At 39.8% G+C, this 22,368-nt stretch overlaps 2 protein-coding genes across 28 annotated transcripts in view; one reads left to right on the top strand and one right to left on the bottom strand.

Moving 5' to 3' along the window:
- LOC144059608 (caspase recruitment domain-containing protein 8-like) overlaps positions 1–18,489 on the bottom strand; it is an 84,095-nt gene extending 65,606 nt beyond the window's left edge. For 2 of the 14 annotated variants that reach the window (XR_013295686.1, XR_013295687.1), the window contains exons 1-15: positions 18,183–18,489; positions 15,776–15,838; positions 14,630–14,695; positions 12,203–12,283; positions 11,773–11,853; positions 11,133–11,423; positions 10,178–10,421; positions 10,046–10,097; positions 9,821–9,915; positions 9,057–9,274; positions 8,725–8,987; positions 8,497–8,625; positions 8,005–8,134; positions 7,863–7,910; positions 7,132–7,418 (exon numbers count right to left, since the gene is read on the bottom strand). Coding sequence is in view for 10 of the 14 variants with exons in the window: in XM_077578811.1 (XP_077434937.1) it covers positions 7,096–7,418; positions 7,863–7,910; positions 8,005–8,134; positions 8,497–8,625; positions 8,725–8,987; positions 9,057–9,274; positions 9,821–9,915; positions 10,046–10,097; positions 10,178–10,421; positions 11,133–11,423; positions 11,773–11,853; positions 12,203–12,283; positions 14,630–14,695; positions 15,776–15,838; positions 18,183–18,417 (2,319 nt within the window). In the remaining 4 variants the exon portion in view is untranslated. Of the gene's footprint in view, positions 1–1,605; positions 6,752–6,778; positions 7,419–7,862; positions 7,911–8,004; positions 8,135–8,496; positions 8,626–8,724; positions 8,988–9,056; positions 9,275–9,820; positions 9,916–10,045; positions 10,098–10,177; positions 10,422–11,132; positions 11,424–11,772; positions 11,854–12,202; positions 12,284–12,632; positions 13,907–14,629; positions 14,696–15,775; positions 15,839–18,182 lie in introns of those variants that run through there. The other 12 variants (XR_013295688.1, XR_013295685.1, XM_077578815.1 and 9 more) reach the window with 12 other exon arrangements.
- The window catches only part of LOC144059609 (gastrotropin-like), a 102,389-nt gene extending 80,228 nt beyond the window's left edge, over positions 1–22,161 (top strand). The window contains exons 6-12 of one of the 14 annotated variants that reach the window (XM_077578824.1): positions 3,647–3,762; positions 8,623–8,754; positions 9,065–9,206; positions 20,338–20,592; positions 20,679–20,839; positions 20,961–21,050; positions 21,890–22,161. In XM_077578824.1, coding sequence (XP_077434950.1) covers positions 20,526–20,592; positions 20,679–20,839; positions 20,961–21,050; positions 21,890–21,973 — 402 coding nt within the window. In that variant the 5' untranslated portion in view covers positions 3,647–3,762; positions 8,623–8,754; positions 9,065–9,206; positions 20,338–20,525 and the 3' untranslated portion in view covers positions 21,974–22,161. Of the gene's footprint in view, positions 1–3,646; positions 3,763–5,795; positions 8,755–9,046; positions 9,207–9,970; positions 10,211–10,256; positions 10,402–16,178; positions 17,357–18,247; positions 18,362–20,282; positions 20,593–20,678; positions 20,840–20,960; positions 21,051–21,889 lie in introns of those variants that run through there. The other 13 variants (XM_077578829.1, XM_077578825.1, XM_077578822.1 and 10 more) reach the window with 13 other exon arrangements.
- The last annotated feature ends 207 nt before the right edge of the window (positions 22,162–22,368 follow it).

The following is a 22,368-nucleotide window of genomic DNA, read 5'->3' as shown; positions in this document are numbered from 1 at the left end:
TCCGATCGAGTCGCCAACCACGTGATCGGGCCCGATTTTCGATCACGTGATCGGGACATCCCTACTTTATATCACATTCTTTGTCATCTGACCATTTTTAATGTAGTCCTGGAATTATTTGAATACAATAAAACCTCGATTTAATGGACTAATTGTGGGAAAAGGTCGTCCGTTAGCTGACTGTGTGTTACATCGAAGTACTTTTTTTTTTTTGTGGTCTAGAAATTCGCTGAACAGTACAAAATTCTTGTTCTTGTGGCCTAAAAATGACAGTACAATACAAAAGTATTGTGAATATATATATATATATATATATACAGTATATATGTAACGATACGACATGCTCCTTGTGAGCTGCATGCCTGCAGCGATGCTAAGCTAGCGTCCGCGCTTTCCATTACGTTTGTAGGGACTCTTTGCACTACAAAAATGGCCGCCACATTCTTGCCTGCTATATTCTACTTGTAAGTCCTTTTCTATGACGAGAGAGCGGCGCAACCTGGAGACATGTGACCAGTCTCTCTCTGATGATGGCGCCAAAACGTAATTTACTGGCGCTGCGGCATGTTGCGGTCAATTATGGGATTAACAGACTTAAACAGATTCGTTAGAAGTATTTAATGTATGTTGAATCTGGCGTCCATTATATTCCACTATATACACTTGGCAAGCCAATATTTTGAATTTTTTTTAGACTACGCTTTTACTCCAATTTTGGACTTCATTTAGTAAATATGTCCTAGTTTCAACATTCAATCGATCAATCATTAGAACAGAATGGTTGCAATTGCAATACATGGCATCAAAACTGTTTTAAAACTGTACTTTAAGTCAGTGTAAAATATGGTTTAAAAGTATACATAGTGTGCAGTTTAGCCATTAAATGGGGAACATTTTCAAAATGTTGCTGGGCGCGCTAGTCAATCACACAGTACATATAAATAACCATTCACAGTCACAATCACACCTATAGGCAATCACAGACAAGAAAATTATACATTTCCTCAATTTTCTTTTCAGCAGCAATCTGGTTGCATTTGAAAAGCTTCGTGCGTCACAGATCTGTATTCATTTCCCAGATGGCTGTCAGATTTCTTCCTTACAACTCAATACTTGACCAATAGCTTTTTTTTTTTTAACAACGGCACCTCAAAGAGAAGCAATTTGAAAGCAAATCTTTTTTTTTTTTGTTGACATAAAAGTCACAAAATAAGAATGCTGCTTATAATCTCATGTTTCTTTATTGCCAATGATAAAAAAAAAAAATTTAAAAAACATAAAAGCACTCCTTGTTTCTCCTCGTGGTGTTGCGCCACTAAAGTCACTGCTCAGACCAACAGCACAACCAAATATAGATGCGATCTTCAGGAAACATCCATTATCATTTTTTTTTTTTTTTTATATCACGCTTATCTTGATCAGGGTCACAGAGAAGATGATTGCTATCTTTGCCTCGCTCGGGGCAAGTGGCACCTAACTGATTAATCACAAGGCTGACACGGAGAACAGCCGCAATTATCCTCTGCGGCAATTCAGTCTAACACCTTCGGTTATCCCAACACACGCAGTGCATGTGTGGAGCGTGGCAAGATTCTGAATACGAAGAGCGGAAAGGCAATTTTATTTCTAGTAGCACATTTTATACACAAGGCAACGCGACGCGTGAATACTCCACACCTACAACAAGCATCAACAAACAGTTACTCTTACAATAAAAAACAATAATGAAATAAAAAGCGTTGTGCTACATTAGTCAAAATTGACTAACCCCTAGGACACCGCGCTGCTCTTTTTTTTAATCAAAGCATTCATAGATAAGGAGTATAGAAAGCTGAAGTCCATAAACGGCGTATCATTTGGGTGGAAAAGGTCAAAGCATCTGACGGCTCAATCAATCTAAAATAGCAGCTGACCTAATAAGTGGACTGGACTTGCTGCCAGGGTTAATTAAACAGAGCTGGAGATGCATGACAGCTTTAAAACAAGATGGCCGCTGGGTGGTGTCTGGTCGGTGCTGGATTTCACTTTCCTTTTTTTTTTCTTTGGTCCTTCCTCGGGTCTCCTGACGGCCTCGCGGCTCTGGCTTCTGAAGTCTTCGGTTTAGGTGAACGGTATGGGATTTTTTTTAATAGGTTTTAGGTAAACTAATCAATACACACTCACACACACGCACATGCACATACATAATAAAAAATAAAATATTTTTTAAAAAAAATTAAAAAAAGAGAGAGCAATGATGACATGTAAAATCTGTAAAATTACCGAATGAACAATACTGAGCTCTACAGAGAGAGAGAAAAAAAAAAAAACAACAACCAACAAGTGGAGGTAGTAGTCACAGTTGCTTTCAATGTTCCATTTCTGTCATTACAAAACTGTAACATATAGAAAATTAGTTTTTACAAGGACAAAGTACGGACGAGAGTCTCGATGTTGATTTTATATTTTCTTGATGCTACTTTGTCCTGAACCTTCATCATATCTAACACTGGTCTCAACCACAGGCTGTCCGCTGATGGCCTCATCCATCTAATATGACAACCAACCTCTGAGAACTGCTTTGGGATCATGATAGGTCAGGAGGGGGGGGGGGGGGGCAAGCCCAGAAAAAGTCAAAAAAGAGAAAGTTGAAAGAATGTATGAATCTGTTCCCTTTCAATGCAGTTCTGACGTGATCAAAGATCAAGATTGACAAAGTTGTCCTAATAATGTTGCAACAGATTTTCATTTAATATTTTGCAAAAGAAAAATGATTTGTTTGTTTTTTTTACACACACAAATGGAACAGATGAGCTGCCTTGCATTAAAGCGACACAGTTAAACAAATACAGAGCAGTTTGGCCTCTGGCTAGCGGACGTCATGATTATCTTTTGGCGTACGTCAAACTTTTTATCTCATTTTAAACGGCAGCACACAAATGGGAATATTAGCGCAGCCAGATTTAGACTTTAGTAGACTCTTAGATATTTATCGATGTTCTGTTCTGGGATCGGGACCCGTAGTCTCAGCCAGCCTGCGAATTTCTACGACTAATTGGCTCACTCCTAAAATGTGATAATAGTCTAAATATATCACAATTTTTTATCCCAAAACACTTAAATAGTATTTTTCAAACGTCCTCAAACTTAGAAATACAGTACAGAAGAGTGACCAAAGTAGCTCGTTGTAACTAGCTAGCTTGACTAGCAATAGCACGTACGCACGCACGTCAAGAACGTTGACGGTCGCTGCTGTCGCCGCTTCTTTATCGTGATAAAAAGTGTTTCGTACGTATTCATAGTACAAGTGTGTGCTTTAACCATCTCTTGCAGTTCCTGCCATGTATTCGTAAGTTCAGACAAAACATTTCAACTCTGCAAATTTTGTGTCTAATACGGGTTCCAATTGACTTGTATGTTGATATTCTGTGATGTAATGGAGGCATTCCCCGCAAAACAGTTGACTTTGATTACCACGGAAAGATACAGGAAATGTGTAATAATCCATTCTGCTTTGGGACCACTTTGAATTGACCACAACCTGGCAGTCAGCCAGCTGTTGATTAGAACTAGTGACAGTTGTCACTCATATGGACGTCAGCTGACTTGAGGCCACTGTAGTGGGAGCACCATTTTCTCATCTCTGCGCCCGTCACACATCTCACAGATTGTACGCCCGTCCTCCCCTGTCAGACGGGACCTTTCGTGTCATACGTCGTCTTTCTGAATTTGGTGCCGTCTTGACAAGCAGATAAATCTTCGAAAAGCGCATTTGGCTTGAAGGTAAATTTTACACTTTTCCCGCTGAATGCGGCTGATTGGATCAGGCCCGGATGGTTGAATTACAGACCATCGGTTCTTGTTGCGGTTGGCCTGGTATATGTTAGTGAGACTAGCAGTCAATGTGTTCATAATTAGTACACCTCTGTACATACTTACTTGCCACACACGAGACAAACGCATTGCGTACGAGTAACTGGAATCTGTTCTAAAAATAGATCACCACTGATGAGACACTGACTTGCTAAGAATAATTAAAAGAAGAAAAGTGTCAACTTTTTTTTTTACTTGACATGAAACATGTTTCTTAATTCACCAAATATTCTACATTTTGATTGAAAGTGTAATAGTTTAGGATGAGGTGTCACCAAAACAAAAATGGATTCAAAGTCACTGTTCAGTTTGACGTGTTTCTTTTCACAAAAAGCAAATTTTCTCCACTTTTTGGCCAGAAACTGCCATTTTTGGTGAAACCATCCCATACTCTACAGCAGGGTTCACCAATTCCGGTCCTCAAGGTCCGGAGTCCTGGAGGTTTTAGATGTTTCCGCCTACCAACACACCTGATACTAAAGATCAGGATCGTTATCAGGCATGCTGATGTGCTGATTATATGAATCAGGTGTGCTAGTAGGCGGCAACATCTAAAACCTGCAGGACTTCAGACCCCCAGGACCAAAATTGGTGAATCCTGCACCCCCAACCCCCAGTAAAAAAGAAATAAAGAAATAAAAAAGGTTCCGTGCCTATATTGCCACAAAATACATTATTTTTCTAAATAAGTTAATAAATACTTGGTTTTCTTAAATTGCCTGATCTTTTTGTCAATTTCAACATAGTGGCACAATACAGCAATCATACTTTTAAAACAACAACAAATCGAATAGAATAACAAATCTGTATTTCACACAAGAACGTGGGTAAAAAAAACCGCCAGGTCTTGGAAATTAAGTGAAAAAACTTTAGAGGAGTCATTGATAAGTTATTGGAAAACTTGCAACAACAAAAAAAGTGTACAAACCTAATCCTTGAGCCGTTGTATTCCATGTTGTGTCCATGTTGACCGAGCTTTTCTTCCACTTTCATATATTCCCCTTTTTAAGGGATTTTTTGTCTCTTTGTAACTTACTTTATGAGAATGCTGATGTATAATGTGTAAGGGAAAGCAATGATAAATGCCCTGTACCTTGCATTCACCTCCAGGGCCCGCAAGGTCTCTCACTGTGAAAGAAAATTAGTTTTGTCAATTAGCATTTTACTAAATTATAATGTTCCCTTCATCCCTCTATTATGCAAGTTTTATGAACAAGAGGCTGATAAAAATTCATCTTCCGTTTAATAAAAACAACCTTTGGACAGGAACGAAGGACACGACAAGTTTTTGTCGATTAAAATGTCCTATTTATTGTATGGATCAATCAGATAGAAAATATTTCCTCAAGTCATAAAAAAAAACTTTTGTATGGTCAGTTTAAAAATATTACATGATTCTTTTTTTTTTGTCTTCCTACAAAAAAAAAAATCAACCTATTCACACTTTTAATGAGCTAATACCTGTACATATTTTTAGTAAATATAATATAAGCATTTCTATTTGAAAAAAAATGCACTTTTTAACTCTACTAAGAAGGGTATGTTAGGTTGTATAAGTTTGTATAATTTTGTGATGCATCACAGGTGAATAGAGACCTCATTTAGCGGGAGTCTGATTTTCACTATATTCGCATCTGGCCTCAATCTCTATCCACCACAAATAAATAACCTGTGTTTTCATCAGCTGAAGGTCCAATTGCATACTATAATATTTAAGTTTATCCAGTGAGGTTGGCGAGTCTGGAAAAAAATGAGCAACTGGAACTCTTTCATTTACAAAGAACCTCATTAGAGATGTCGTACTTTAGCTACACTTACCTTGTCAGTGATATTAGGATTTGAAACTGACATAAAAAAAATGAGGAATGAGGTGCAAAGATGTTGTCGATAAAAAAAAAAAAAATTAATAAAATAATTTAAATATAAAAAAAAATTTTATCCAGGATGAAAAAAGAATGCTGTTGTACTGCTGAATGGAAGGTGGAGCCTCTTACAAAAGTTCAACACAAAGGATTGAGCCAGTATGTTTTCCTCAAGTTCCACTTGGCTCGGAATGAACCTTCAAAGCAAAAATATATATTAGGAATGGAGATATGGTAGAAAGAATTGGTCAAGACTCTGGTCAGGAGGCACAACCTAATTGTAGGGTGCTCGTGTGCATCATTCTGCAGCCGCTTGCCTTTTCAAACACAAGCCAACAGCGCACTCCTGTGGCTAAACTTGGCAGGGCACATTTTAGATTCATCCATTTGAATTTATTAAAAGTGAAAGAACACCTCTTATCCAGGATGCCAATATTTATGTAGGGCAGTGCATATTTAACAGGACTGAGGAATCCAGGTCCAGAAAGTAAAAACCCTGCCACGGACTGGTTTTAGCCACGGGCGCTTCTACTTAACTTTTTTTTTTTACAGCTGAGAGGTCTCTCACGAGCTTGACATGTTTATGGGCTTTTTGGGATGTCTAACATACGTATCATTGTGCTAAGAGTGTGGGGGCGGCATGGCTCAGTGGTAGGGTGGTTGTCTCCCAACTCTTGAGCAAGAATATGGCGAGATGGCTGCAGCATCAAGTGAGAGCATCAAGACCATGTTAACTAAGTGGAGTGATGTGCAGGCTTTTATCGAACAGTACCATTCAGAAAAGACTGTGGCTATGAGAATCATCAACATGATGAATGATAATGCCTCCGTTTTGTAAGACCTTACAACTCAGAAAGCAACAGGTGTCAATTAAGAGGTTTTTAGTCAGCACAAAGGATAAAGAGTCTCCTAAGAAGCAAAGAAGAGAAGCCACACCGGAGGTTGAGTTACCTACAGTCCTTATGGAAGGTGACTCTCCTTCCAAACAGAAACTCCCTCCCTCCTCCTCCCACTCCATTCCATCAAGCCATCAACTACTGTACCATCACAAAGGCAAATAAAACGACTTTATTATACAGTACAGTGTACTTCTTTAATTACAATACAATAGCACATTTATTATACATAAAATAAGGTATATTTTGTGTAGTTTTAAGGCTTATTTAGTAGAAAATTATGTTTTATGGGGACCTGGGAACGGATTATTCTCATTTTAATGGTTTCCTATGGGAAATAAATGTTTGGAAGACGAACTTTTCGCCTCACACACACTTTCTGGGAACCAATTAAGTTCGTGAGCTGAGGTATCGCTGTATTATAAAATACATTTATTTTACACCCACATGCAAGGCCCCGGTCGTCACGCCAGCGTCCCTAGTGATTAATGTGGAAATTTCTTTGTATAAGATTGACGCACCTTAGCCACTTGGAGCTGTGAGGCGGAGGGCAGCCCCAACAGGCCATGAAGTGTCTTGTCCCTCTGCTCCAGGTGAAAGATTATCCTCCCAGAAGCTTCAGGTCCTTTCTTCCTTACCGTATCTATCAATTTGCGTGCTCTGTGCGCGGGGATCTTCGTCCCCTTTGTTATGGCCTTTCTCTCACCATCATTCAGGCAAACACCCAAAAGGTCGTCCAATAACTGATTAATAACTTCCGGACTGACCCGGTCAATAAAGTCAGACCTCACTCTGAGAAGCTCATCATCTGGGGGAGGAAAAAAACGCAAAATGTTAAAATGGTCTTTCGTTAGGCTTTTGTTTGTGTAGTACTGTGGGACTTAACATCCTGCAGCAATTGTGAATGAACGTGTCTTCAACATTACAGTCCAAAGCCGTTATCTTTCTGTCACGTTTAAGATTTTTGAAATGTTGGTGTAAATACACTGTAGAATTATCAATGAGCAAACTCATCAACGAACATGTCATGCTATGTTCGAACTTTTATCTTCTTATTCCATGTTCGATGTGATTAACACTCGTTTGTAAAAAAAAATAATAATAATAATAACTTTGAAGGTTAAACAATGTGTAGGGTTTTTTTTATGTTATCTTGCATGCACACTTGCGTCTGGTTTTAAACAATATTTTATTTTGTTGAGTATTTTTAGTTAAGTCGATACAAAAATAAGTAAAACAAAAAGCTTCTCACCAAATGTGCTCAGTTCAGGCACAGCATCTCCACCACTTGAGTAGTCGACTGAAACCAAAACAAAACAAAACTAATTATTGACCACCACATTGCTTGTAATGTAGACAGACAGACCTGCGATATTTCTAAAATGATCACGCACGTTGTCGAATCCTGCAGCTCCACACTGTTCCAGCTGAATTTTCAAGTTTGAGAGTGAATGTATTCCTTGGTTGTTCAATGAACACCTCAAAGTAATTAGGGTCCCTACTTTCATATGTGAGCGTTAACGCCTGTGAAAGAAATACAAAAGAATTAAACTGCTGGTTAATAAAACTGCTGTAACAGAGAGTGCGGGTGCCGGTATGCGTTGTGAGCAGAACACAAAGATATGGTGGAGTCTTGCCAAAGAGTCCATCCATCCATTCTCTATGTTTTAGAGATAAACATTATAGACCAGTGAATTTTCCCGTGTGAGTGCAGGATGGCCAATAAAACAGGTAGTACAGGTCCCGGCGACGGGTCTTAAAGTGAGCACAGGTGGGAAAAAAGCGGGTGGTAACAGTGTGTAAGGTGCTTGTGAAGTAAAATTTTTGAAGCGGTCTTATTAGTACAATTAATTGTTTAGTTAATATAAAGGCAATTTCAGCCTTACATCTGGGCCTATTTCTGCACCGTCATCATCACTTTTGACTTTGAATTCGTCATCCATTTGCAAGGTCCCTTCGGGGAGGGGCTTGTCAATACTTTCATAGCCCTTCTCTTTTGCTTTCTTGCGTAGTTCCTGTGATGGACAAAGACACAACAGTTACAAAGCGCTTCGCCAACAGCAAAAGTTAAATTGGCTGCAGCAGTCACAGTTGCGCCATCAAAACATAATGACCTCTTCAAGAGCAGAGTCGTTCGGGATCAGGTAAACATGCAGCGTCAGGAATGTTTTCTTGGTCCTATATATCAACACTTTGCACTTCAGAGGCACAGGAAAGCCAAGCTTGCGCCAAAAGCGGAGAAGTACTCCTCGTACAGAGAAAACCGGCTGTGGTAGTTTGACATGGGATGGTGTGACCTCGAACACTTTTTCCACAGCAACTCCATCAGTGTCTGAATGCAGAACTGCAAATTTCTCCAAAATTGTAGGATTAGCAGCTGCACAAGAGAAAATGAACCGTTGTTAATTTGCACTCTATGGGACGTCTTAATTACAGTCATCCTCACTTGTGCAGATCCAGTGTGGCAGATAGACCTCATCAAACTGCCCATCAGTAACTGTGATGTCCAGTAGGGGGCCTGCGGGCATGCACTGCAGGGACTCCATTGTGTGATCGTGGTCCCACCATCTGCCAAAGCGGTACTTGAAGCTCAAAAGTGAGTCCTTACAAATCCAACGAAAGCCTGAGACACTGCACTCAAATTTACCTGGTACAGAAGAGAAGCTGGTGTGGGACACCAGGTCATTATAGTTAATGATAACGTTTGAAAAAACATAAATGAAATCAAACTTTTAAAAGAAAAAACAGTAATAATTGAGTGAATGCCTAAAGTATTTACACGTTATTCCTGTTTCATCCACCCTATTATTTTGACATGCATCTACTTCCACATAATTCATGCGATTCACGTCATTCCAACTTGAAAATTCATGTATTGCGGGCTATTGTTTTTCTCATTTCAAAAATTCACAATATTCCCAGAATTGAAAATGTTCAACCCCCAAAAATCCTAATTCATTATCAATGGGACATTCAACAAAACAGATTCCCATCGTTCCCAATCGCTCAATCGATTTCCCTTAGGAACAATTTTGAGCTTGCCGAAAATTCCCACTGACCAAAAATTCAACATTTTCACCAGTAAAATTTCCACGGAAAAAATTCCCCATTCATTCCTAATGACACATTCAACAAAATGGATTCGCATCATGATTCACATTTGAAATCAGAAACAATCAGGGTGCACTAAGTGTTGAAAATGTCTTTTACCTGTACCAGGTAACATCACCGTCATGGCTCACTTCCGGCTCTTTTTTAATCCATTCATCCTTGGCAACTGTTGCATTTTCAGTGCACCACTTCACCTGGTTGTAGGAATGAACATGCAATTAAGTTCCATGTTGTTTGGATTCTTCATAGAATTTCTTTCTGGGGTCACGTCAGGAATCCCAATATGGAGGAAGACAATCAACATTTTGTATAAGATGTACTTACTGTCACTATTTCAAAGTATTTGTCGCCCTCCATCAATGATGACTCAGTTTCCCTGGAAGAGGTTGAGTATAAAAATAAATGAAGCTTACACACACACACATCACAGTCACATGCAAAACTTAAGAGACTTACATTTTCACTAAAATGGTGTGTATTTCATACGGCATCCACTCCCGTAGGATGGTGTAGAAGATCTGTTTTTGTTCCACAGATTTCAGATTATCGATGACTTTGGACATCTTTTCCTTGGGGTTGTGGATGGCTTTGATTTCATCACTTACAGAAACCCCCCTCGCGTTGAGATCGTGTATTATAATGTCAACATCTTCAACCATGTCGATCAGCATGTCTTTATATTCATCAACGAGGCGGCACCCTGTGGAAAAAAAGGAGACAAGGTTTACAAATTAAATGTGAATAATTTGTGATCAAAATAGCAGTAGTAGTTTGTATTGGCCTGATTCACTTCAGATCTGTACTTGTTGAAACAGGTTTGATTTCAAATTGTTAACGTTATTGCTGGTGGATATATTTTTTGTACTCTTTTGTGACCTCCTGGATGAGTTATTACATTCTTAGAGTCATTTTTGTTGGACGACCACCCCTAGGATTGTTCATATTTGTTCCCTGTTTTCACTATTTGTGGATATGGGCTCAGTATGGCTTGCCTTAAACCTTGAAAATGGGTTTGTAATCGTTTCCAAACTGATCGACTTCAATCACTTTTTTGTTTGTTCTTAAATTACTTTGGATTATAACATTATAGTGTATGTTTCTTTTTGATATCTTTTCTCCTCTCTCTTTGTCTAATATGTAGTGATTTCTTCATTTAATTTTAAAATCACCATTTACAAACGGTATTTTTGTCAAAACTAGCTTGATGATCAGAAGCATTTAGATGTGGTACTATGTAATGAGAAACTTAGGAAGGAGGAAAATACATTTTCACAAAATTGTATATAATAAACACCTGAACAGGACACATTGTGAATAAAATGGTACAGTGGTAACAAGATGGGTGTGTCTGGTTGATAAAATATAGGCATATAATGGTTAAACATGGTCGCCAAGGAAAGCTACAACTCACCGTACAGTTGAGGTTCTAAAAGCCTCAAGTGAGATGTCATCCTCCTGCGTGCTGCTTGACCTTTGAGGTTGACTAAATAATTCAGATGGAATGCCATACTTCTGATATCAGAGTTTGAAGACATTATCGTACTTCTATCCACAGAACTCATGATATGATCCTCTTCAAGACTGTTCATCAGCCTAAACAAAAGTTTCCGGGACACGTACTGAGGCCTTTTAAGCACTGGAGACTCTGTAAACTCTTTGTCGACAACCTCTTCGACCGCAGCTTGTCCACTGGAATGGCCAGCTGAAAAACAATGCAAACAGACAAAAATTAGGTCAGTTATCCCAGAAAAGGAAATCATGCCTCTTGTACTTAGTCAAAAAATGGCTCTTATTTTATCGCTCTGGACTTAAAAAATGATGTCTGCAACGATCCTGTTGATTGGAATCAGCTTGTGTTGGAAGTGAGAAATCTCCAAAACCTGCAGAACTCCGCCCCTCGAGGACAGAGATTGCCCACCTCTGGGCTAGACACATTTCAGTCGGTTTGTTTTGTTAAAATCGATCGCTGCAACGGATAAATTGCAAAGTTCCGAGTCTGTCCAAGCGACAGGATTGGTTGATGATCGTATCCTTTCAGAGTGTGTACATACCAGCTCCAAGCTCACCCCGCTCACCCATTGCAGAGCTTCCAGTTATTTTGAATGGAAAATCAGATACACTGGGAAGGCCAGCTGAAAAACAATGAAAACAGACAAAAATTAGGTCAGTTATCTCAGAAAAGGAAATCATGCCTCTTGTACTTAGTCAAAAAATGGCTCTTATTTTATCGCTCTGGACTTAAAAAATTATGTCTGCAACGATCCTGTTGATTGGAATCAGCTTGTGTTGGAAGTGAGAAATCTCCAAAACCTGCAGAACTCCGCCCCTCGAGGACAGAGATTGCCCACCTCTGGGCTAGACACATTTCAGTCGGTTTGTTTTGTTAAAATCGATCGCTGCAACGGATAAATTGCAAAGTTCCGAGTCTGTCCAAGCGACAGGATTGGTTGATGATCGTATCCTTTCAGAGTGTGTACATACCAGCTCCAAGCTCACCCCGCTCACCCATTGCAGAGCTTCCAGTTATTTTGAATGGAAAATCAGATACACTGGGAAGGCCAGCTGAAAAACAATGAAAACAGACAAAAATTAGGTCAGTTATCTCAGAAAAGGAAATCATGCCTCTTGTACTTAGTCAAAAAATGGCTCTTATTTTATCGCTCTGGACTTAAAAAATTATGTCTGCAACGATCCTGTTGATTGGAATCAGCTTGTGTTGGAAGTGAGAAATCTCCAAAACCTGCAGAACTCCGCCCCTCGAGGACAGAGATTGCCCACCTCTGGGCTAGACACATTTCAGTTGGTTTGTTTTGTTAAAATCGATCGCTGCAACGGATAAATTGCAAAGTTCCGAGTCTTTCCAAGCGACAGGATTGGTTGATGATCGTATCATTTCAGAGTGTGTACATACCAGCTCCAAGCTCACCCCGCTCACCCATTGCGGAGCATCCAGTTATTTTGGGGGGAATGAGGAATACTGACTACCACCACCGAGGGTATGGAGGAGGGATATTACTTTTCACACATGCTTGCCGCCTGTACGTTGGGGTTCACCCCGGTAGACGAGAGGGTAGCCTCCCTGCGCCTTCGGGTGGGGGGGACGGGTCCTGACTGTTGTTTATGTATACAGTATGCACCAAACAGCAGTTTGGCGTACCCACCCTTTTTGGAGTCCTTGGAGGGTGTGCTGGAGAGCGCTCCCTCTGGGGACTCTCTTGTTCTGCTAGGGGACTTCAATGCTCACGTGGGCAATGACAGTGAGACCCGCGGGGGCTTGATTGGGAGGAACGGCCCCCTGATCTGAACCTGAGTGGTGTTCTGTTATTGGACTTCTGTGCTCGCCACGGATTGCCCATAACGAACACCATGTTCAAACATAGCGGTGTCCATAAGTGCACTTGGCACCAGGACACCCTAGGCCGCATTTCGATGATCGACTTTGTCCCACTTTTGTAGTGTCATTTGCGGCCGCATCTTTTGGACACTCGGGTGAAGAGAGGGGCGGAGCTGTCAACTGATCACCACCTGGTGGTGTGTTGGCCCCAATGGTGGGGAAGATGCCGGTCAGAACCGGCAGACCCAAACGCATTGTGAGAGTCTGCTGGGAACGTCTGGCGGAATCCTCTCGCTGAAAGAGTTTCAACACCCACCTCCAGCAGAACTTCTCTCTTGTCCCGAGGGAGGCGGGGGACATTGAGTCAGAGTGGGCCATGTTCCGCGCCACCAATGTTGAGGCGGCCGATCGGAGCTGTGGCCGTAAGATGGTTGGTACCTGTCGTGGCGGAAAACCTTGAACCCGCTGGTAAGGGATGCCGTCAAGCTGAAGAGGAGTCCTATCGGGCCTTTTTGTCCTGTGGGACTCCAGAGGCAGCTGACAGGTACCGACCGGCTGGCCAAGCGGAATGCAGCTTCGGCGGTCGCTGAGTCAAAAACTCGGACATGGGAGGAGTTCGGTGTGGCCATGGAAGACGACTTCCGGATGGCTTGGAAGAAAATCTGGTCCACCATCCGGCGTCTCAGGAGAGGAAAGCAGTGCACCATTAACACTGTATAGTGGAGATGGGGTCGTGGGTCGGTGGGGAGAATACTTCGAAGACCTCCTCAATTCCACCGACACGCCTTCCTTTGAGGAAGCAGAGTCTGGGGACTCTAAGGTGGGCTCTCCTATCTCTGGGGTCGAAGTCACTGGTGGTTGGAATAAATGAATAGTGAATAAATTTAAACGTGATTTCATATAATATGTCATATTTTCTTTTTGATTTTTATCAATGACTTTCAGTTGTGCATGTACAATATTTCGAACTTTTTTTTTACAACACAAAATCCACAACTTTCCATATTGTGGGCCCTGTTTTATCAAGAGTTAAAGTCGATAATTTTATTTTAAGTCCATTCACTTTGTACAGGCTTATAATTCAAATCAATCATATTTTTATTTTCAATGATAACTCTTGATAAAAGGTCGAAGGCTGCATTGTGCAGTCCTACCTACTTCAAATCGTGTTATTTTACTTTACTTTGCACAACAATGAACTGTTATTTGCTTCCCAGTCCTCTCGATTGACTTTCACTTCCCACAATTTCCTCCTGTGGGTTTCCAGTGAACCAACGCATCATAATAGCGGTGCCATGCTGAGCAACAAGGCATGATTGGAACATGAAAGTGGAAACACCCATCGCAAAACACTATGAAATCCTAGCAGCAGGGTAACAATATGTGTCCATATGTCAGCTGAGCAGCAGTTGACCAACCACAGCAGAGTAGGCCAAACTCTCTATCTACGACTCTGGCATGTGTGGCACCACACTGCCCCTAAGAGTTTAATGCACGTACAGCAAAAAAAAAAAAAAAAGCAGATTTAATGGTGGCTCAGCAAAATTCATTGAGTAAAACAGAACAAGACTTACCAGAAATCCTCTTCCCCACCAGTCCACTGCCGCGATCGACGGGGCTGAAGATGCTGAAGCCTTTTGCTAAAAACATGCAATTTACAGATGTTATTCTAGGACTGGGTTCACGTACGGTAACTTTATAATCTAATTCACGCAGTTACATTAAGAGTTATTCTTAATGTCGAGCTGTTGACAGTGATGTAAATTATAATAAATGCTTACTTTAAAACAAAAAGTACCAACCAAGGTTTATTCTTTATTTTGATTGATTGGCTTACCAACAACTAGAATGGAGGATGGAAGCTTAGTACATGATTAGGTACAGTGTTCCCTTGTTTCTCGCTGGTTCATCTTTCGCGGCCTCGCTGTTTTGGGGAAAACCCCATCACAAAACACAACGAAATCTAGCAGCAGGGTAACAATATGTGTCCATATGTCAGGTGAGCAGCAGTTGACCAACCACAGCGGAGTAGGCCAAACTCTCTATCTACGACTCTGGCATGTGTGGCACCACACTGCCCCTAAGAGTTTAATGCACTGTAAGATTATATTATAATTTGTAATCTTTTGCGTGTTCGAATAAATCAAAAATGAGATTCTTGTGAAGGGGGTCCTTGCAAGGATGATTTATTACAGAGATCTCCGGTCACACAATTGAATACCACCAAAAGTGTGTCATCCAAGAATGTGTGCCTCGTCCATGAGACACAGCCCTTTATTACAATCAGAGTTTGTACAGAAAACGCCTCTTCTCCTCCCATCAAATACGAAAAACAGATTACATTCTCACAGTATGCTATGTTGATCTTTCATATTTAGACAAAACAGGTTCTCAGTGTGCTAGCTTGTACTTTCTTCCCAAAACAGAATCTCAATATGCCAGTTTGCACGTTCTCAAAACAGAATCTCAATATGCCAGCTTGCACTTTCTCAAACAGGACAAGGGAAAGGGAATTTAGACGTAACAAGATAACAGATAGGTTAAGGTCGAGTTATATTGAATAACCTTATTTCACCTGCTCTACACATCTATAACTAAATTCAAAATAGTTAAAATATAAAATAAAGAATTAAAAATGTTAACAGCACGTACAGCAAAAAAAAAAGCACATTTAATGGTGGCTCAGCAAAATTCATTGAGTAAAACAGAACAAGACTTACCGTATTTCCCGTAAAAGGCGGAAATGGCGCCAGTGATGCCGCTGAGGCCGCTGAAGCCTTCTGCTAAAAACATGCAATTTACAGATGTTATTCCAGGACTGGGTTCACGTACGGTAACTTTATAATCTAATTCACGCAGTTACATTAAGAGTTATTCTTAATGTCGAGCTGTTGACAGTGATGTAAATTATAATAAATGCTTACTTTAAAACAAAAAGTACCAACCAAGGTTTATTCTTTATTTTGATTGATTGGCTTACCAACAACTAGAATGGAGGATGGAAGCTTAGTACATGATTAGGTACAGTGTTCCCTTGTTTCTCGCTGGTTCATCTTTCGCGGCCTCGCTGTTTTGCTGATTTTTTACAGCATGACTTTTGGTTTATTTGTTTTTTTTTTACAGTGTATGCACGCGCCGTCCATTGCCGCCGTCAGACGGCTCAGCGTGCCGCCTGCCACCCGCCCCATGGTTCACGCAGGCCCGCTCGACTGGAGCGCTTGAGTAGAGTTTCGGGGGAACCGCAGCAATCCGGTCCCGGTCAAAATGGGTTTACGTGTCCTGCCTCGTATCTTCCTTATTAAAATTAAGATTGTCTGCCCCGAACCAGTCGTGGCCTTTTGAAAATCCTCGGTGTCCTGAGTCCCGGAGATAAATGGCCGACAAAAGATGGATTTTTACCCAGGATGGGAACCACCACCGGCGGGTTACGTTTTTGAAACCCATTATTCTTCTAAATGTATGCTAGCTTTTATTGATTGATAGAAAGCCTACATTGTTAAGATATTTTCAATTATTAACGGTTAATGCAATGATGAACTTTTTCTGTCTGAATTGAAATGCCTGACTGCATTTAAACGCATCACTGCTCGCCGAACCCTGTCAATGTTTACGCTCCCGTTAGTGGCTAGTTGCCAACACCGTTGACTTGTGTCGTATCATACAATGACAGACTAATTAACTTTCTTAGCGTCTTTAATTGGCAGTTAAATATCCTTTCGAGGTGGCGTTGTGTTGATGTTGGAAGTCGACTGTCGCGTGAGGACGAATCAAGTCGGTGGCCTTGACGCCTTCCACGGGCAATTGCATAGATTGCATGTATTACTTGGAAGGCTTTTCTTTTTGAAGTTGGCCTCCGCAGCGCGTTCTGCCGATGTACGACCCGAACCGTGGCGCTTGATGCATACGGATCACGGCTCAAAGATGAGCCATTGCACCACTCATTAAAACGTGTATTCGCTCCGTGCGACTGGTTTAATTTTTTACCAGCACAGGCTGTACAGTTGGCCGCATTTGCGGGTGAATTGGTCGTACTGTAGGGCCCTGCTCCTTTGTAGAGAAATCTTTGTTGGCAACTTGGCAAGCACCGCTGTGAGAAGTCTCTTAAAGTCAAAGTACCACTGATTGTAGGACCCGACCGATTAATCGGTCATTAATTATAATCGACCGAATAGCGTAAAGTAAGTTTGTATAATGTTTTGAAATTAATAGTGGCTCAACATGTCTTCCTTTTTAGTAGAACTCTGTTTGTCATGTGTACCAGACAACGTGTGCTTTTGTGCATCTGTCTAGCTTTGCATTGCTAATAAAGGTTGTGCTCGAACCCTGTAGCAGAACTGTCCAACTATGTGAGAGTAGAGAACGACCATTCAGTCATTTACAACGCAAATAACATTTCGACCTGATAGAGCGACCTGCAGATTGAAATAAATGTGAGAGCAGACAAGCAGAGCGTTTTTTATTTATTGATATATAATTCTATTTATTTATATATTTATTTTTGTATTTATTTTGACACTTATTTTTGTTTTGTTTTTTTATCTCATTTTTTTATATATACGGATATATATTGTTTTTAATTTCGATTTATGTTTTATAATTGTTTTTTTAATTCTATTTTTATATACGTTTTTATTTTCACTTATTCATTCATTTATCTATTTAGCCATTTGTTTATTTTTCATTTTGGCAGTTTTGATCCTCCATCGTCAGAAACTCGCATCTATTTGTTACCCGCCTTTCCCCAGCCTCCGGAAAGAACAACATCTTTACAGTAATATACATACATTATGTAACTTATGATCTCAGGTTTGGGATAGGTGTGACACTGGTTTGGTCGCCGTGTAGATGTTTGATGTTGCTCGCGCTGCTCCAAGAAATGCTCAGGAGTTTGTGTGATTGCTCAGACGCATGGATGATTAGTAGGGACATTAGCTGTACATATACTTTCTGTTTTTGTGTACTGTTTTAAAATAGGGGGCGGGGCCACTACATTTTCAACATGTTAGACTCGTAGTTAGGCTATCGAAAGTGAAAGCAAACTTATTACCCCCGCCCAATTCGCAGTTTTTTGGTTGCGCTGTTGGTTATTCGTCGTTGTGTATAGAAGATAAACGTCAGAAATAGTACCTGAACCTTGAACCCCTTCTATGGGGTCACCAATCACCCTGAGCGAAGCAACGATAGCTTTGCGAGCTTCATCCTCGCCCAGCGAGGAAGTCAAGTCAGTGAGCAGCTCCTCTCTCGTGCTGTAGGTCCCCTCCTTCAACGACCCTTGGCTCACTAGTTGCCTACACAGCTTCTGGAAGGTATCGAATGACAATTCTGACAGTATTTGATATACTGAATGTAAACTTGAAGCCATCGTTTCGTTTCTCACAAACGTCGTCGAGTAAAAGTATCCGCAGGAACTCTTCAGACCGTTGCGGAAGTTTGTCCCGAGAGGGCGGGGCCGAGGTGGTGGTGGTGGGCGGGAAATCAATCGTCTTGCCCTCAGAGTTATAGATTACAAATTACAATCTGTTCAAAATTCTTTGTGTATAAACCGGTTCTTGCAGGGCTCCGTCCGTCATTATGAAGGGGGGGTAGTTCTGAATTAGATCCACATTATGTTTCAATCAAATAAAATAATACAGTGAACATGCTGTCAACATATTTCATGTAAAAAAAAAAAAAGAAAATTATTTTGAATTTTACTGTCTTACCAACCAACACATTATAGTACCTTACTGCAGTAAAATACTGTAATCAGAAATGAAAAAATATACATATAATAAAATACAGTAAATAAATGTATATAAATTGACAGTATTAGACTGGAAATTATAAATCCAATAACATACTGTACAAAATTATAGTATTTTACTTTTACACAATAACTGTTAGTAATATACTGTGATTTTTACAGTAACGAGTTTTACAGTTTAAAAGTTTTTAATTTGCGAGACTTTTCCCACCATCTTAGCGTGGGAGTTTAGGGGCTGCTTGATATGTCTATCGCAGGCCTCATTATGCTAAGAGTGTGTGGTCGAAGGATTACAGTTGGGAGGCTGTTTCATCACTTCTGAACAAGAGTTTAAAATTTGGAAATATTTGTATAATAAAGCAATAAAAAGGCCATGAACCATAAGACTTTATTATAAAATACATTCATTTAGATAAAAGTATACATACTGTGTAAATTCAAATAATTCCATGCCATTAAAATAGGATTCACATGTATTTTGGTGCATAAAAGTATACAGTAGTCTTTTTCCATTTCTAAACATTCCAATAAATCTCATTAGAATTATGCAAAACGGTGATTCTCATCACGTGCTATTTTAAAGAAAATAATAATAATAAGGAACTTTCAGTTTTCGTTGATTATGGCGGCGCTAGGGGTGTAAACTGCCGAGTACCTGGCGATTCAATTCCATACCGTTTAATCACAATACGGATCTATAAATTGATTATTGCGGAAAAAAATTAACTCAAATTTAGAAAATACTTATCAGTAAACTTGTGCATGTACTCTGTAAGATTTGTATGAAAATATATTTATTTATCTGAAAATCCAGGCTTATAACTGAGCCACTGCATTTAACAAACAGGTTGCAGTCTGTTTCATGTTTGAACAGCACTGAAATAAAAATATTAAGGCTTAAAATGTTTCAGTAATATAACATTTTTCCATACTTAATGTGTAAATCCGAACCCTAAGTAAGACGTTTTGTTTAATATTTCCATAAAAAACTGATGGTCAAAAATCGATTCGGCCGCATATTGAATCCATTCCATAATTGCACGCTGTAAAATCGCAATATATTGACAAATTGATTTTTTCTAACTATATATATATATATATATATATATAATTTTAATATTGAACCCCAACCCCCCCTGGTAAATAGGTCAATATTTTTTAAACTTATTTATTTATTTTATTTATTTATACATAATAATAATAATATGTGTGCAGGCCCATCTGCAAGCTGCCCATCACTGCTGTAGAATGTTAGGAGTATCTTTTTTTTAAATATACTGTATATATAAAAAAAATATATATATCAAACAGTGACACTGAAATACTATACAGTACTAGCTAAATTAACACAATTTACTAGCTTATCCCTAATATAACTTAAGGGACTTTCATTCAACCACATGGCTGAAATGACACAAATTCTCTGTATTTATCAGCTGTGTGTTTCAATTTGCCTCCGGTAATTCTTTGTGACATTTTGTTAGTGGCAAGATGTTGAACAAGAACGGCGCTGTAGTGGTGATGTACACGTTAGTGAAGAATGCAGCTCACCTGGAGGAGGAGCACGTTTATGTTTCACTTGGCTGTGTGACTGACACGCTGAAATCTGCGCGAGGCCGCGTTGGCACTTGCCAGTGCTTCAACGAGAAACGAGCATATCTGCGGAAGGCCGGCCACGCCTGTTTTCGTCATGCGGTTGCCTTCCTGACACCTTTTCATTCACCATAATGTCTTTCGCTGGGAAATACGAGCTGGAGAGTCAGGAAAACTACGAAGAATTCCTCAAAGCAATTGGTATTGGATTTCTTCTTTCATCAACCTACAAATATCCGCAATATCATCTTTGTTAAATGTCCGTATTTTGGATTTTTCTGCCAAAGGACTTCTCAGTGCCAAGACTGACAGCAAAATCCAGACAGAAGTTCTTCAGGAAGGGAATAACTTCACGTGGACTCAAACGATCCCCAACTGGACTTGGTCTAATAAGTTCACCGCCGGTCAGGAATGTGAGCTGCTGACAATGACGGGCTCCAAATTCAAGGTGAGTCCAGATCTTTTGTGGCATGGGTTTGCCGCGGCTGTGAACGCAGTTTGGATTTGGAATTTCAATTACCATAACAGGAAAGTTCTTGATGTAGAAACAAGTGTGTTGCTTCTTGCAGGCGCCCGTCAGGATGGAAGGTGGGAAGATTTCAGTACATTTCCCACAGTACCTCTTTGCAGCTGAGATGGTGAACGATAAGTTGGTCATGGTGAGTGAGTAGCATTCATAATCACATGACTGGAGGCCCTGACACTAAAACCCCAGATGAGCTAAATGGGACATAAAATGCCAAATGGACTTCATTTTGGGAATATTTCTGAAAATTTGACTGTAAGCCGCATTGATATCTACGACTTCATTTTGCTTCTTTAACTCATTCACTGCCATTGACGGCTATAGACGTCCAAAAATCATTTGAACTATTTCTATCAGTTAAACATTTTTTCCCACTTTTGTTAACAAGAGTATGAAAACCTAGATTTTTTTAAATTGTACATTTAGAACAGATATAAAATGTGTTATTAATTGTGAGTTAACTAGTGAAGTCGTGCGATTAATTATGATTACAAATTTGAATCGCCTGACGACCCAAATTTTTTATAATGTATTCTTCTTCTTTTTTTTACTCATTCATTGCCATTGACGGCTATAAATTCATTCATTCACTCATTCATTTATACTATTTCTATTAGTTTAAAAAAACAACAACACTTTTGCTAACAAGAGTATGAAAACCTAGAATTTTTTTTATGTACATTTAGAACAGATATCAATTTTGTGATTAATCGTGCGTTAACTAGTGAAGTCATGCGATTAATTACAATAAAAAAAAATAATCGCCTGTTGCCCCTAATTTTTAATTATCTTTATTTTTTATGAATTTATGGCAGTGAATGAGTTAAGGTATCCGAAAGAATGGTGTAGATGTCTTAACTTACGAGGTTGCAGGAATCTACTATTTGTCTACCGTGCGCCTTTTGACTCTCGATAAATACATTTGACTTGAGTCTATACGTTGCTTTCCTTCTTCATACGCTTGTGTTCCAGAAGTGCATCACACCGGGAGAGAAGGGTGTGACTTTCACAAGAGTGAGTAAGAGGATGACCGACTGCAAGACCCAACACGCTTGAAAAGAAGTGAGGCTGTACACAGACGGATCAGAAGTTTGTTGCCTCCTTAAACGACTGAGGCGAGACAAATAATGTAACTACACAAACCCAGATTGACTTCAAATGTCGTTTCACATTTCAGTGTAAATGACACAAAACCGTTATCGCGGCATTTGTGTTTGTAGTCAATAAAAATATCACTTTACTCATTCGGAGTCAGTGATTTTCATGAAGTCACTAAAAGTTACTCATGCAACGGTGTGAATTGGCTCAGCAGCTCAAAATATACTCAAATATCACTTGCTATTTTTCAGGGTACCAGTGTTGGGTAGTAACTAGTAGGGGTGTGCCCAAAAATCGATTCTCATAAGAATCGTGATTCTCATTTAAAATCGATTTTATTTAAATTATTTTAT

The sequence above is a fragment of the Vanacampus margaritifer genome, chromosome 10, assembly GCF_051991255.1.
Source record: "Vanacampus margaritifer isolate UIUO_Vmar chromosome 10, RoL_Vmar_1.0, whole genome shotgun sequence".
NCBI classification, from domain to species: Eukaryota; Metazoa; Chordata; class Actinopteri; order Syngnathiformes; family Syngnathidae; genus Vanacampus; species Vanacampus margaritifer.
Note: the sequence above shows the minus strand (reverse complement) of the source record. Positions and strands in the feature narration are given on the sequence as shown.